The 15,466-nt window shown below is 44.1% G+C and overlaps 1 protein-coding gene across 1 annotated transcript in view; it reads left to right on the top strand.

The window, feature by feature from the left end:
- The window catches only part of pcdh15a (protocadherin-related 15a), a 365,233-nt gene that overhangs the window by 311,449 nt on the left and 38,318 nt on the right, over nt 1–15,466 (top strand). Inside the window, exons 28-30 of the mRNA XM_077236392.1 lie at nt 1,496–1,711; nt 2,592–2,680; nt 4,579–4,755. Coding sequence (XP_077092507.1) covers nt 1,496–1,711; nt 2,592–2,680; nt 4,579–4,755 — 482 coding nt within the window. The remainder of the gene's footprint in view (nt 1–1,495; nt 1,712–2,591; nt 2,681–4,578; nt 4,756–15,466) is intronic.

The following is a 15,466-nucleotide window of genomic DNA, read 5'->3' on the forward strand; positions in this document are numbered from 1 at the left end:
TTTTCCACTGCATGGTATGGTACGGCTCAGCACGGCACAGCTCCCTTGTGGCGCATTTCCACTGCATGGTACGGTACGGCTCGGCACGGCACGGCTCACTTGTGGCGCTTTTCCACTGCATGGTACGGTATGGTACGGCTCGCTTCGGCTCGCTTTAAATGGTACCACCTCTGTTGAGGTTCCAAGCATACCGTGCCAATACTAAAATGTGACGTGAAAACACTGCAGATCACTGATTGGTCAGAAAGACAGAATCGCCACTACCAGCGTCATTGTATTTGCGGACATCAAACCCGCTAGATTTAAATAGCCAGTAACAGCCACCCCTGTAGCACCTGTTTTAAAACTACTTGCTTGACTTGCTTGAAGAAAAAAAACTTCCAAAAAAGAAATGGCTGAATCGTGGTCAGTGGACGAGAAGCGCAGACGTTCCTCTTGTTGGTTGCCGAGGAGCGGATAAACTATAACGATCAGTCATAATCCCACCCACTTTGAAGCAGTACTAACTGCAGTGGAAAAGCAACCGAGCTAAAGCGAACCGAGCCGTGCCGTGCCGAGTCGTACCACGCAGTGGAAAAGCGAAGCGAGCCGAACCGTGCCGCGCCGAACCGTACTGAGCAGTTTAATAATGTAGTCAATCCAAAGGCTAGTCATATCAATTACTGTTATGTGTCCGACGTTGTAGAGAGTGATACATAAAACATTTCCATTCTGATACATCCACTTGTAATCAATGTCTGGTTTAAACGTATATGACTGAATTAAACCAATATTTCCACTTGCCATTGTGTAGCAGCGTTTACTACAGTTGACCGAGGGAATCAGGTAGTATGAGCTGGTGTGAGTGAGTGGAGGCGGGGACCAATTTGCATATTCATGGAACCATGTATAGGCCTACTCAATGAAGCAATGGTGTAGAGTTACATTCAAACTATTTTAAGGCATGAATAAATATTTTTTTTAAAGGAAAAACATTTAAGTATGATTATCAAAGATGAGTTTTAAGGGATAAAAGTATTGACTGCAAGGGACTTTGACCAATTTTATGATATGGCTGCGGTAGTTTCTGCTAGGGGGAGGAACCATAGGGAACAGAGAGCGCGTAGTAGAAGGAAGAGAATTTTCTCCACTCATGTTCATTTATTTGGAATACCAGATGAAGAAAGACCAAATCCGAACATATAATTGGCCAAGCCATGTCATTTTTTGATTTGCGCTACTCTTTGATAAATTGCATTGGTCATTATGGAAATGAGCTGCTACTTCTCTGCTCCTTAATATGCGCATTGACAGTAAATCAACCACAAAAGTTTCCACTCCCATTTGCGCTTTAATGGGATAGCAGTCTCACTCTAATTGGCCCTGTTTAGTAAATCTGGCCCAAAGCCTTTTAAGGAATCCAGTTCTTCTGTTATATAACCAGATAAAGTGAATTTCTCAAAACCATATTCGTTTCCATGATCAATGTTTCTTCATGTAACTTCATGTGTATCAGGCTACAGATATCGACACAGGAAACTACAGTAAGATGGCCTACAGACTGATCATCCCTCCCGCACCCGAGGGGCAGGACAGTTTCGTCATTGAGCCGTACACTGGCATCATTAAGAGCGCCATCATGTTCAGAAACATGCGCCGATCTTACTTCAAGTTTCAGGTCATCGCCACAGACAACTATGGGCAGGGGCTGAGCAGCAGGGCTGATGTGGTGGTGAGTGACCTTTGACACACAAAGTTTGTTCATGCACTTCATATAAAAAGATGATTCAAACACAGCTGAGAGATCCCACTCAAACACCTGCCTTTAAGAAATGACATTTCAGTGATTTTAAGACTGATTAATTTAAAATTAGTCTAAATCACATAACAGTCTGCACTGTTAGTAAGTGAAAAATATCCCTCCAGAGTGTCGGTTTGGTAAATATGTTATGTTTCAGTAAATGTTTGCATGCAGAAGTGCATATGCTATTTGTGCACTACTTAGTGCAGTAATGAATAGATAAATACACTGTTTTTGTGTCAGCTGAATTATTAATGCTGTTATATCTCCTGAAATGTGGCAGCCAGTGACTTGTATAATTCCCAGAAATATCTGGAGCTAATGAATGCATAATAAAATAAGAGGGATTTAGAATTGCAATGTATCAGAGTTTTAAACATCATGGCTTTATTGTTTGTCATTTACGATTTCCAATGGCAGTAGAATTATTATATAAGCATTCATTCGGCCACTAAACTGTTACTGACCAATTGAATTAAAGACCATTGCAACTGCAAACAGCACTTTAAAGCTGGGCGGTATATTGTGAAGTTTGGATTTGTTTTGTATTTTGATATACTTGCTATTACTATTACTATTGATATTACTGTTTGATCAGAGAAAATACATAAAATCCAGATTGAATATCTGAATATATTTATATAGATAGATAGATAGATAGATAGATAGATAGATAGATAGATAGATAGATAGATAGATAGATAGATAGATAGATAGATAGATAGATAGATCAGCTATATCAGCCTGTGCATATAAACTATACCACTTAAATCACATCTTCTATCTATTTCATATTCTGTGTGGGTTGTAGGTGTCCGTTGTGAATGCCTTGGACATGCAGGTTGTGGTCTCTAATGTGCCGCCCACTGTGGTGGAGGAGAATAAAGAGCAGCTGATTAGGTGAGAATTCCTCCCTCGTTGTGTTTCTCTGCTTTCCTGGTTTCCTTGAGTGGCATTTAAGTGTCCCCTGCACTCTCAGCAGCCTTTGTTTTCCAACTTGCTTTTATTTAAATGGCCATCCAAATTGGTAAAACAGAATTGGGCTAAATTAGCAAAATTCAATGAGCAAAATAAAGCTACTTTGCTCAGTAGATTGCAGCTTAATCATAATAAAAGACAAAATGATCGCTTTATTAATGCTAGTCAGGTATATACAGGTGCTGGTCATATAATTAGAATATCATCAAAAAGTTGATTTATTTCAAGAATTCAACCTAACAGGTGAAACTAATATATTATATATACTCATTACATGCAAAGTGAGATATTTCAAGCCTTTATTTGTTATAATTTTGATGATTATGGCTTACAGTTTATGAAACCCACAAAATCAAAATCCCAGAAAATTAGAATATTACATGAAATCACACAGTTATTACACAGGAATACCATGGTCATTGAACCAGGTTTTGGTTATTTTGGCAGTGTAGGCAGGTGCAAATCCTGCTGGAAAATGAAGGAAGTATCTCCATAAAGGTTGTCTACTGAAGGAAGCAGGAAGTGCTCTGAAAATGTCCTGGTAGACGGCTGCGTTGAGTGGACAGCACAGTGGACCAACTCCAGCCGATGACATGGCTCCCCAAACCAACACAGACTGTGGAAACTTCACACTGGACTTCAAGCATCTTGGATTGTGTGCCTCTCCATTCTTCCTCCAGACTCTGGGACCTTGGTTTCCAAATGAAATGCAAAATTTGCTCTCATCAGAAAAGAGGACTTTGGTCCACTATGGTTTATTAAATCCAGAGTCAACGCAGCTGTCTACCAGGACATTTTCAGAGCACTTCATGCTGACTTCATTTTCCAGCAGGATTTGCACCTGCCCACACTGCCAAAAGAACCAAAACCTGGTTCAATGACCATGGTATTCCTGTGTAATTACTGTGTGATTTCATGTAATATTCTAATTTTCTGGGATTTTGATTTTGTGGGTTTCATAAGCTGTAAGCCATAATCATCAAAATTATAACAAATAAAGGCTTGAAATATCTCACTTTGCATGTAATGAGTCTATATAATATATTAGTTTCACCTGTTAAGTTGAATTCTTGAAATAAATCAACGTTTTGATGATATTCTAATTATATGACCAGCACCTGTATATTTCAAACCGAAGATATAGCATGCTATTCATTCAATTTAATTTATATCATACTTGTTTTGTATGTTTTACAAATGCGTTATAGAAAGAATCTCACAAACTCTTATATTTGCCCCCTGAAATATTGTCTCTATTACCCTAATATGAAAATGTAATCACATTATTAAAATATTTAATTATTTATTCATCATGGTAATATTCGCTGTAATGTCAGATGCTGATTTTTATGGAGCACCGCACATAACATTAACATTTTTTTTTATAATAATAATAATATGTATATTGTGGCCACAAATTAAGAATTTTTGATCCCACAACTAGTTAATTTGTTCCCTCATTTTAGTAAATTGTAGCCATGTTGAACTAATCCATCCCATCTTTTTGATTCAACTAAAAGAAGAGAACATGGCCACGATTTAGTAAAACTAGTAACAAATTAGTAAAATGACAAATTGATAATTTGTGGCCGTGATATACATCTATGGGCCTTCCTAGATTATAAAAAAGAGAGAAATGTATGCAAATCAGTGGTGATAGTGAGACATACAAACTTTTTTTTTTTTTTTTTTTTTTTTAAGTTATGCATTTGGCTTATTAAGATAACCTGTAAAGTACAGGTATAAGAAATTAAGTTGGTGGGTTTTGCATTTTAACATTTGAGGAAGATAAAGTCATTTCATATAACATATTGTTTCAGTATTTTGGAGCGCTATGTGCAAGATCAGATCCCTGGTGCTAAAGTGATAGTGGAATCGATCGGCCCACGGCGGCATGGAGAAGGTTATGAACTTGAAGACTACTCCAAATCAGACCTGCAGGTGTACGCCATAGACCCTCTCACCAACAGAGCAATCTCCAGACAAGAGCTTTTCAAGTAAGCCAAACACACAGCCACTCCTGGCACCTTTAACAAAAAGTCTGCTAGTTTGTTTCCAACATTTGGAAAAAGAAGTCAGAGCCTTGTCCTGTGTGCTCTGACTGTGGTGTTCATGTGACATTGCTAATTTAAAAATCTAATAACATTAGTTAATGCACTGTGAACTAACATGAACAAACAATGAACAGATGTATTTTAATTAACTAACGTTAACAAAGATTAACAAATACAGTAACGAATGTATTGCTCATTGTTAGTTCATGTTAGTTAATACATTAACTAATGTTAACTAATGAACCTTATTGTAAAGTGTTAAAAGAATCTCTTTAAAACTCTTTAACAGTGTAAATAAGTCAGAATGCATGAAATAACATAAGACATCCCCTTTAAGAACACTTCTAAAGATGTAGCTGAACAGAGTTCTGGATGCATGTAAAATAAGGAGATTCAGACAAAGACGATTATTTTGATACCAAGCAAGATAGGATTGGAAGACATTAAAAGAGTGATACATCTTCACATCTGGATAGAAGCCTTTGGAGTTTCACTAACACAACTAAAGAGTGCTAGGCTATTGTACATAGGACACACATACATATATCATATACATTTTGGAACAGCTTGATTTTGGATAGAGTGTAGAGAATGTCTATGTGTATGTAAGTGTGCGGGATTCGCTGGGCCACACAGGCTTTTGGTGCCTAGTGATGGGGCGTCAATCTTTTCCTCATCGGAATGTTTTTGATGTTGGATGAGGAGAATCAAGCTGATCTGTTTAGTTTCTTTTGTGTGGTGGGGGAGGACACCAAGATTTTAACACCCATTTAGGTGTAACATCTTGCCTGTCAGCGCCAGGTCTGTGATTTAAAATAAAAAGTTAAAAAGGGTAAAAGCTTTGCTGAGGCCTAGAGCCTAATCGATTATTCCATCCAGATGTTACTATTATTAGGGTCGGTAAATTTTTTTCATTTTTTTAAGTCTTTTATGCTTCCTTAGCCTGCATTCATTTGATCAAAAATAGAGTAAAAACTAATATTGTTAATAAGAACTGTTTTCAATTTTAATATATTTTAAAAGTTATTTATTCCTCTGGGGAGAAAGCGGAATTTTCATATCATTACTTCAGTTTTCAGTGTCACATGGTCCTTCAGAAATCATTCTAATATGCTGATTTGGTGCTCAAGAAACATTTGTCTTTATTATCAATGTTGAAAACAATGGTTTAAAAGTTTTGTGCTTCAGGATTTCATTTCTATTGAAATGGAAATCTTTTGTAACATCATAAAAGTCTTTACTGTCACTTTTGGTCAATTTAACTAATATTTGCTGGACAAAAGTATTAAATCACTCTAAAAAAAGTGCTGGGTTAATATTGGACAGAACACATATATACATATATATATATATATATATATATATATATATATATATATATATATATATATATATATATATATATATATGCTGACTTACCATTGAATAAAGAAATACTTAAGCCTATAATAACTGAGCGTGTCCTATATATATATATATATATATATATATATATATATATATATATATATATATATATAGGACACGCTCAGTTATTATAGGCTTAAGTATTTTTTTATTCAATGGTAAGTCAGCATTTTACAATCATAAAATACTCATTTGGTAAATGTTTTAGGACGTGACAGGAGCAGCAAAAGCAGCCAATGGGAATTTGTGGGAAGAAAACTGGTATCAGTAGGCTTTTCCAGTTCATTAAATGACAATATATTAACCCTCTGAGGTCTAAGGGGTTTTTGGTGTCCTTTCGGTGTTCTGACATGCTCTGACATTTGTGCTTTTTTCAGTTATTTATAAACATGTTACTGGCAGAGTCGAAATTCACTCTATATAGCACAAACGGGGCTACCGTAATATGTGAGCAACATGTATGTACATGTTTGTATTTTTTAGAGAATATTGTTTATGCGTGGTTATTGAAAAAACTAAAACTTAAAGTGTCTGAAATAAGGCAACAAAACACATACTAAATATGTGTCCACAAGACTTTTGACTAATGAGTGTTGTTGCCTAGAATTTTTGCTTCAAAATGATCTGAAAATCATCCTGCCTAATCATTCACACAAAACAATACATTGATTTAAATTTTATAAGACACCTTTTGTTTGGAAAGGCAATATGCGTAGAGGCGTTTTCACACCTGAGAAGACAAAGGCCGGATAATGTGCCACATACATAATGAGCTGCATATTAATTAGCCTTTCACACAGGTGTGTCACAGGATCCCAAAGAATGCAAGGACAAAAGAAATTATCTATTAACCAATTACAAATAGGTTACAATTACAACAACAATTACAATTTTAACAATATTTCAAGTGTATTTCTTTGTAAAAAGTATACATTTTATCATACGTATCAAAAAAGGTAAGGATTCATTAGTTTGAATATTGGAACAAACACTGTAATAATATCTTAGTTGATAATTCAATATACCTATTTATTTTTGACAAAACGTCATACTATAGTATATTTAACTGAGCAGAAATTGGTGAACAAAAGCGTACCTATTTAATGTGACAGTAGTCTTTTTTTATAGTCAAAACTTTATAATCTATCCAAAACTAATCACAAAATCTTGTCTAAACATTCATATTTAGTCTGTAACATACAGGTATTGTGTATGATATATTAACATATACATGTGAATTTGCAGTTTGTTGCTTATACAGACATTTTATTTCAACATATTTCAGTCTATTTTTACTTATCTTAGTAGGCTATAGGAATATAGTTTGGTTGTGTTCATGTAAATATAACGTTTTCTAATGTAGGTGCGAGAGTGAATGAACGGCACAGACACGCGCTGTATAACTGTAGTAAACAAACGCGCCTGTGCTGTTCATTCATCATTTAGCCTACACACAGACACGCAATTCATATTTAAACAGTCTTTTTGCGGTTTACAGTCAGACACTATTCAATATCGCGATTAGAACAAAGCACTTAAGAATAAATGACTTACTACATCAGCTGGATCCGTTGCGCCTCGAAATGAAACTACCAGCACTTCTGGTACATTTTCCAGAGTTATTAGATAGTATTATTGCTCACAGCGTAGGGATACGCTGTGTACACAGCTGTAGTAAGATACTTTCTAAAAACGATGTGTTTTATAATTCAGCTGGTGGGCGTTCGCATGTTTGAATGGCTTGCCTTAGATCATTTGCGTTTGAATACCGCGCGCTCTCCGTGGGCTAGGCACATTAACGCGCAATCAGGTATAATGAGCTGTAAAGAAAAAGACTGACATCTCTCTCTTTTCATACAGATTACATAAACTGAGAATATTTGTTTTTTTTATATAAATTAATTCATTTAAAAGAAGAGAGTTCAGGCTTCATTATGGAAAAACACTTGTGCCTGTAAGACAAGTATATTTCATTTTCAGACGCGTTTCAGAATGGATTTAACTGACAGAGAGAAGGCAGAACGCGCATCATGTTTGTTTTTCTTTATTTGGCGAAAAGCACAAAACTTTGTTTTTATTGTGAGTATCCACAAAAAAATAGACACTTATCAGGATCTAATGATGTACATCACTTAATATGTAAGATCAAAATCAACAGAGTATTTTGAGTTTCTTTTGCACTGATAAGAAAAAAAGCCAGACTATCGCGCCCGCGAATTAGTCAACCTCAGAGGGTTAATGTCCATCCATTCATCCATCCATCCATCCATCCATCCATCTTCTTCCGCTTATCCGGGGCCGGGTCTCGGGGGCAGCAGTCGAAGCAGAGATGCCCAGACTTCCCTCTCCCTAGACACTTCCTCCAGCTGTCCCGGGGGGACACCGAGGCGTTCCCAGGCCAGCCGGGAGACATAGTCCCTCCAGCGTGTCCTAGGTCTTCCCCGTGGTCTCCTCCCAGTGGGACGTGCCCGGCACACTTCTCAGGAAGGCGTCCAGGAGGCATCCGGAACAGATGCCCGAGCCACCTCAGCTGACCCCTCTCGATGTGGAGGAGCAGCGGCTCCACACTGAGCTCCTCCCGAGTGACCGAGCTTCTCACCCTATCTCTAAGGGATCGCCCAGCCACCCTGCGGAGAAAAGCTCTGGTCATGACCCAAAGCTCATGACCATAGGTGAGAGTAGGAACGTAGATTGACCGGTAAATCAAGAGCTTCGCCTTGCGGCTCAGCTCCTTCTTCACCACGACAGACCGGTACATTGACCGCATTACTGCAGAAGCTGCACCAATCCGTCTGTCAATCTCCCGTTTCATCCTTCCCTCACTCGTGAACAAAACCCCAAGAAACTTAAACTCCTCCACTTTAGGCAGGAACTCTCCACCAACCTGAAGTGAGCAAGCCACCCTTTTCTGACTGAGGACCATAGCCTCGGATTTGGAGGTGCTGATTCTCATCCCAGCCGCTTCAATCTCGGCTGCAAACAGTCCCAGGGCATGCTGAAGGTCCTGGTCTGAAGGGGCCAACACGACAACATCATCCACAAAGAGCAGAGATGAAATCGTGTGGTCCCCAAACTTGACACCCTCCAGCCCCTGGCTGCTCCTAGAAATTCTGTCCATAAAAATTATGAACAGAACCGGCGACAAAGGGCAGCCCTGCCGGAGTCCAACATGCACCGGGAAGACGTCTGACTTACTGCCGGCAATGCTAACCAAGCTCCTGCTTCCGTCATACAGGGACCGGACAGCCCTTAGCAAATACTCCCGGAGCACCCTCCACAGGCCGCCGCGAGGGACACAGTCGAATGCCTTCTCCAAATCCACAAAGCACATGTGGATTGGTTGGGCAAACTCCCATGAACCCTCCAGCACCCAGTAGAGGGTATAGAGCTGGTCCAGTGTTCCACGGCCTGGACGAAAACCGCACTGTTCCTCCTGAATCCGAGGTTCCACTATCGGCCGTATTCTCCTCTCCAGTACCCTGGCATAGACTTTCCCAGGGAGGCTGAGAAGTGTGATCCCCCTGTAGTTGGAACACACCCTCCAGTCCCCCTTCTTAAAAAGAGGGACCACCACCCCGGTCTGTCATCCCAGAGGCACTGTCCCCGACCGCCACGCGATGCTGCAGAGGCGTGTCAGCCAAGACAGCTCCACAACATCCAGAGTCTTGAGGTACTCAGGGCGGATCTCATCCACCCCCGGGGCCTTGCCACCGAGGAGTTTCTTAACAACATCTGTGACTTCAGCTAGGGTGATGGATGAGTCCACCTCTGAGCCCTCAGCCTCTGCTTCCTCAATGGAAGACGTGATGACGGGATTGAGGAGATCCTCGAAGTATTCCTTCCACCGTCCAACAACAAGTTGAGGTCAACAGCTGCCCACCTCCACTGTAAACAGCGTTGGTAGGGCACTGCTTCCCTCTCCTGAGGCGCCGGACAGTTTTCAGAATCTCTTCAAGGCCGATAGCCCTTCTCCATGGCCTCACCGAACTCTTCCCAGGCCAAGTTTTTGCCTCCACAACCACCCGGGCTGCAGTCCGCTTGGCCTGCCGGTAACCGTCAGCTGCCTCAGGAGTCCCACAAGCAAACCAGGCCCGATAGGACTCCTTCTTCAGCTTGACGGCATCCTTTACTTCCGGTGTCCACCACCGGGTTCGGGGATTGCCACCTTGACAGGCACCGGAGACCGTACGGCCACAGCTCCGAGCAGCCGCTTCAACAATGGAGGTGGAGAACATGGTCCACTCGGACTCAATATCTCCAGCCTCCCTCGGAATCCGGTCGAGGCTCCGCCGGAGGTGGGAGTTGAAGATCTCTCTGACAGGAGACTCGGCCAAACATTCCCAGCAGAACCTTACAGTACGCTTGGGTCTGCCGAGCCTGTCCAGCTTCCTCCCCCGCCATCGGATCCAACTTACCACCAGGTGGTGATCAGTTGACAGCTCCGCCCCTCTCTTCCCCCGAGTGTCCAAGACATACGGCCGCAGGTCAGATGAAACGACCAAAAAGTCGATCATCGACCTACGGCCTAGGGTGTCCTGGTACCACGTGCACTGATGGACACCCTTATGCTTGAACATGGTATTTGTTATGGACAAACTCTAACCAGCACAGAAGTCCAATAACTGAACACTGCTCGAGTTCAGGTCAGGGGGGGCGTTCCTCCCGATCACTCCCCTCAGGTGTCACTGTCGTTGCCAACGTGGGTGTTGAAGTCCCCCAGTAGAACGACGGAGTCCCCAGTCGGGGCACTTTCCAGCACCCCTCCCAGAGACCCCAAGAAGGCCGGGTACTCTGCACTACCGTTTGCCCCTTAGAGACACACGACAGTGAGAGACCTATCCTCGACCTGTAGGCACAGGGAAACGACTCTCTCGTTCACCGGGGTAAACTCCGACACATGGCGGCTGAGCTGGGGGGCTATAAACAAACCCACACCAGCCCGTTGCCTCTCACCATGGGCAACGCCAGAGTGGTGAAGAGTCCATCCTCTCTCAAGGAATGTGGTTCCAGAGCCCAAGCCGTGCGTATAAGTGATCCCGACTATCTCTAGTTGGAACCTCTCAACCTCACGCACAATCTCAGGCTCCTTCCCCGCCAGCGAGGTGACGTTCCACGTCCCTAGAGCTAGTTTTCGTGTCCAGGGATCGGGTTGTTGAGGCCCCCGCCTTCGACTGCCGCCCGATCCTCTCAGCACCGGCCCCTTACGGTTCCTCCTGTTGGTGGTGACCCCACGGGAAGGCGGCCCCATGTCGCTCCTTCGGGCTGAGCCCCGCCAGACCCGGTGGGGGGAGGCCCGGCCACCAGGCGCTCTCATACGAGCCCCAACCTCGCCCCAGGGTAGGGCCCCGGCTGCGCCATACAGGGCGGCGTCACGGTCCTTGATTTAATTTTACTCATAAGGGTTTATGAACCGCTCTTAGTATGACCCGTCGCCTAGGGCCTGTTTGCCTTGGGAGACCCTACCAGGGGCATATAGCCCCGGACAACATAGCTCCTAGGGTCATTCAGGTACTCAAACCCCTCCACCACGTTAAGGTGGCAGTTCAAGGAGAGGCATATATTAATATTAGGAATTTAATATATAACATATATTAATGTTACATCAAAAAAAGTTTTACCCTGTGTCATCTCATCTGTCAGACATTCATCTGTCATTAAGTCAAATGCATAACGCGACCACAGCTGCGACGCTTCCGTACTAGATCAACAGCGCTCCCATTACAGTTAATGACGAGCGTGGCAACTTTTAGCCATGTCACGTCATGTTTTAACCCTGGTCCGCACATTCATTTTGCGGGAGGTGAATCTTTCATTTTGGCGCAGGTGCGTCGATCAGCTAACGAGACTACAGAACTTTTCCTACTTGTACAGCAATAATTTGACAGGAATACAATGTAGTACAATGTATACAAAACAAAACAAAAAGTTTCCCCTCAGGACGTTTTCTCTCGGAACGGAACACAAAATGACCATTGAAAAATGAATCCAGTTTTATATATATTATAGTATATATCAGGGAAATAAATTGGATATCATGACATATTTACATTTACTCATTTAGCTGACGCTTTTATCCAAAGCGACTTACAATTGCTATATGTTAGAGGTCGCACGCCTCTGAAGCAACTAGGGGTTAAGTGTCTTGCTCAGGGACACATTGGTGTATCACACTGGATTCGAACCCGGGTCTCTCAAACCAAAGGCATGTGTCTTATCCACTGCGCCATCACCACCCCTGTGGTGGTGACATTTAGAGACATATCTCTAGTCTCTAAAATTATGGCAAAAATGCAAAAAGTGAAGGAGAAAAAGGAAATTATTTACGTTTGTAAACAGCTGTTCTACAGGAAGCACCTGTTGTTACGAACTGCTCAGAGACAAGAAGCTTGAGGATCCAAATGCAGTTTATTAAAGTTAATCCAAATCGTAATCAGAATCCAGGCAACGGTCATACACAGGCAGGCAATCCAAACAAACAGACAAATCCAGAGGGTGAGGCAGGAATGGGAAAACCAGGACACGGGCAGAGATCAAAAACCAGGAACAAAGAAAACAAGGGAAACGCTCAGAAATGCAGTGGGATAACGTACAAGACTTCACAGGGAATGATGAGGTGAACCAGGCTTATATGGGGTGAACTAAACAATATAATGAGGCACAGGTGAATGTGATAATCAGAGATGAGTCCAGGCAGTGAATTATGGGAAATGTAGTTGTGAGTGAACAATGATAGTCTGATGTGGAGTGCCCTCAGCTGGCTCTCAAGGGCACTCCAGCTGATAACCGTTACATAGCCCCCCCTCAAAGGAGCAGCTTCCAGATGCTCCTAAAATTCTCCAGGAGGGAGGTGGAGCGGAGGCGGACCCGGGGGTGGGATGGAGGGCCAGGCCCGTGGAGCGGAAGAGGGCCTGGAGACTGCGGCAGGACGGAAGGCCAGGGTGGAGCAGGATGTGCAGGCGACCAGGGTGGAGCAGGCTGTGCAGACGACCAGGGTGGAGCAGGCAGTTCGGGCGGCCAGGGCGGTGAAGAGCCCTCGGGCGGCCACGGCACAGGAACAGAACCCGGCTCGGGAACAGACACTGGCTCAGGAACAGACAACACACACACTGGCTCTGGCTCGGGAACAGACAACACACACACTGGGGGCTCCGGAACAGACAACACCCACACTGGCTCCGGAACAGATAACACACACACTGGCTCCGGAACAGGAACAGACTCTGGCTCGGAGGCGGCCATCTTGTCCGTAGACACTGGTTCGGAAGCGGCCATCTTGTCCGTAGACACTGGCTCGGAGGTAGTGATGTGAACAGTTTCTGGATCAGCAGAAGTGATGTGAACAGTCTCTGGTTCGGCCATCTTGTCCGTAGACACTGGCTCGGGGGAAGTGATGTGAACGGTCTCTGGTTCGGCAGACGTGACTTGAACGGTCTCTGGTTCGGCAGACGTGACTTGAACGGTCTCTGGATCGGCAGACGTGACTTGAACGGTCTCTGGATCGGCAGACGTGACTTGAACGGTCTCTGGATCGGCAGACGTGACTTGAACGGTCTCTGGATCGGCAGACGTGACTTGAACGGTCTCTGGATCGGCAGACGTGACTTGAACGGTCTCTGGATCGGCAGACGTGACTTGAACGGTCTCTGGATCGGCAGACGTGACTTGAACGGTCTCTGGATCGGCAGACGTGACTTGAACGGTCTCTGGATCGGCAGACGTGACTTGAACAGTCTCTGGATCGGCAGACGTGACTTGAACAGTCTCTGGATCGGCAGACGTGACTTGAACAGTCTCTGGATCGGCAGACGTGACTTGAACAGTCTCTGGATCGGCAGACGTGACTTGAACAGTCTCTGGATCGGCAGACGTGACTTGAACAGTCTCTGGATCGGCAGACGTGACTTGAACAGTCTCTGGATCGGCAGACGTGACTTGAACAGTCTCTGGATCGGCAGACGTGACTTGAACAGTCTCTGGATCGGCAGACGTGACTTGAACAGTCTCTGGATCGGCAGACGTGACTTGAACAGTCTCTGGATCGGCAGACGTTACTTGAACAGTCTCTGTGCTGGACGGGGCCAGCGGCGAGGGCTCTGTGCTGGACGGGGCCAGCGGCGAGGGCTCTGTGCTGGACGGGGCCAGCGGCGAGGTTTTTGGGCTGGACGGGGCCAGCGGCGAAGAGGACTGAGCGCTGGGCAGGACCAGCGGCGAAGAAGACTGAGCGTTGGCCAGGACCAGCGGCGAAGAGGGCCTTGAGCTGGGCAGGACCAGCGGCGAAGAGGGCCTCGGCTCTGGCTTGACGTGGTTGACGTGAAGCTCTGGCAGGACGGTCTCTGGCTGGACGGTCTCTGGCTGGACGGTCTCTGGCTGGACGGTCTCTGGCTGGACGGTCTCTGGCTGGACGGTCTCTGGCTGGACGGTCTCTGGCTGGACGGTCTCTGGCTGGACGGTCTCTGGCTGGACTATGGCCTTCCCTGCAGCACGCGCTGATATCAGCAGGGAATCGGCTATGCTGGAAATCAGTCCAGGACGTCCATATACCGATCCGGTGGCTGGTTTGATGGTAGGCGTGGTGGAGATGGCTGGAAGTTCTGGCATGTTGTGAAGGGCAGAGCTTAACCGAATGGCAATGTCAAGATATTGAGCTAGAGTGTAGTGAGGGGTATTGTCAGGCATGAGGTAGTTAAGAAGCTCATTAAGTCCATGGCGAAAAATGTCCTTTAAGACAGAATCTTTAAAGTTCACCCCATGGCTAAGCTCACAAAACTCATTGATAAAATCCTCAATGGAACGGTTACCTTGGCGAAGGTGGAAGAGACAAACTGCTGGATCCATGTTGGTGAAGTCTTCTGTTACGAACTGCTCAGAGACAAGAAGCTTGAGGATCCAAATGCAGTTTATTAAAGTTAATCCAAATCGTAATCAGAATCCAGGCAACGGTCATACACAGGCAGGCAATCCAAACAAACAGACAAATCCAGAGGGTGAGGCAGGAATGGGAAAACCAGGACACGGGCAGAGATCAAAAACCAGGAACAAAGAAAACAAGGGAAACGCTCAGAAATGCAGTGGGATAACGTACAAGACTTCACAGGGAATGATGAGGTGAACCAGGCTTATATGGGGTGAACTAAACAATATAATGAGGCACAGGTGAATGTGATAATCAGAGATGAGTCCAGGCAGTGAATTATGGGAAATGTAGTTGTGAGTGAACAATGATAGTCTGATGTGGAGTGCCCTCAGC

The sequence above is a fragment of the Siphateles boraxobius genome, unplaced genomic scaffold (genome assembly GCF_051911475.1).
Source record: "Siphateles boraxobius isolate OS27281-9 unplaced genomic scaffold, OSU_SipBor_1 20, whole genome shotgun sequence".
NCBI lineage: Eukaryota > Metazoa > Chordata > Actinopteri > Cypriniformes > Leuciscidae > Siphateles > Siphateles boraxobius.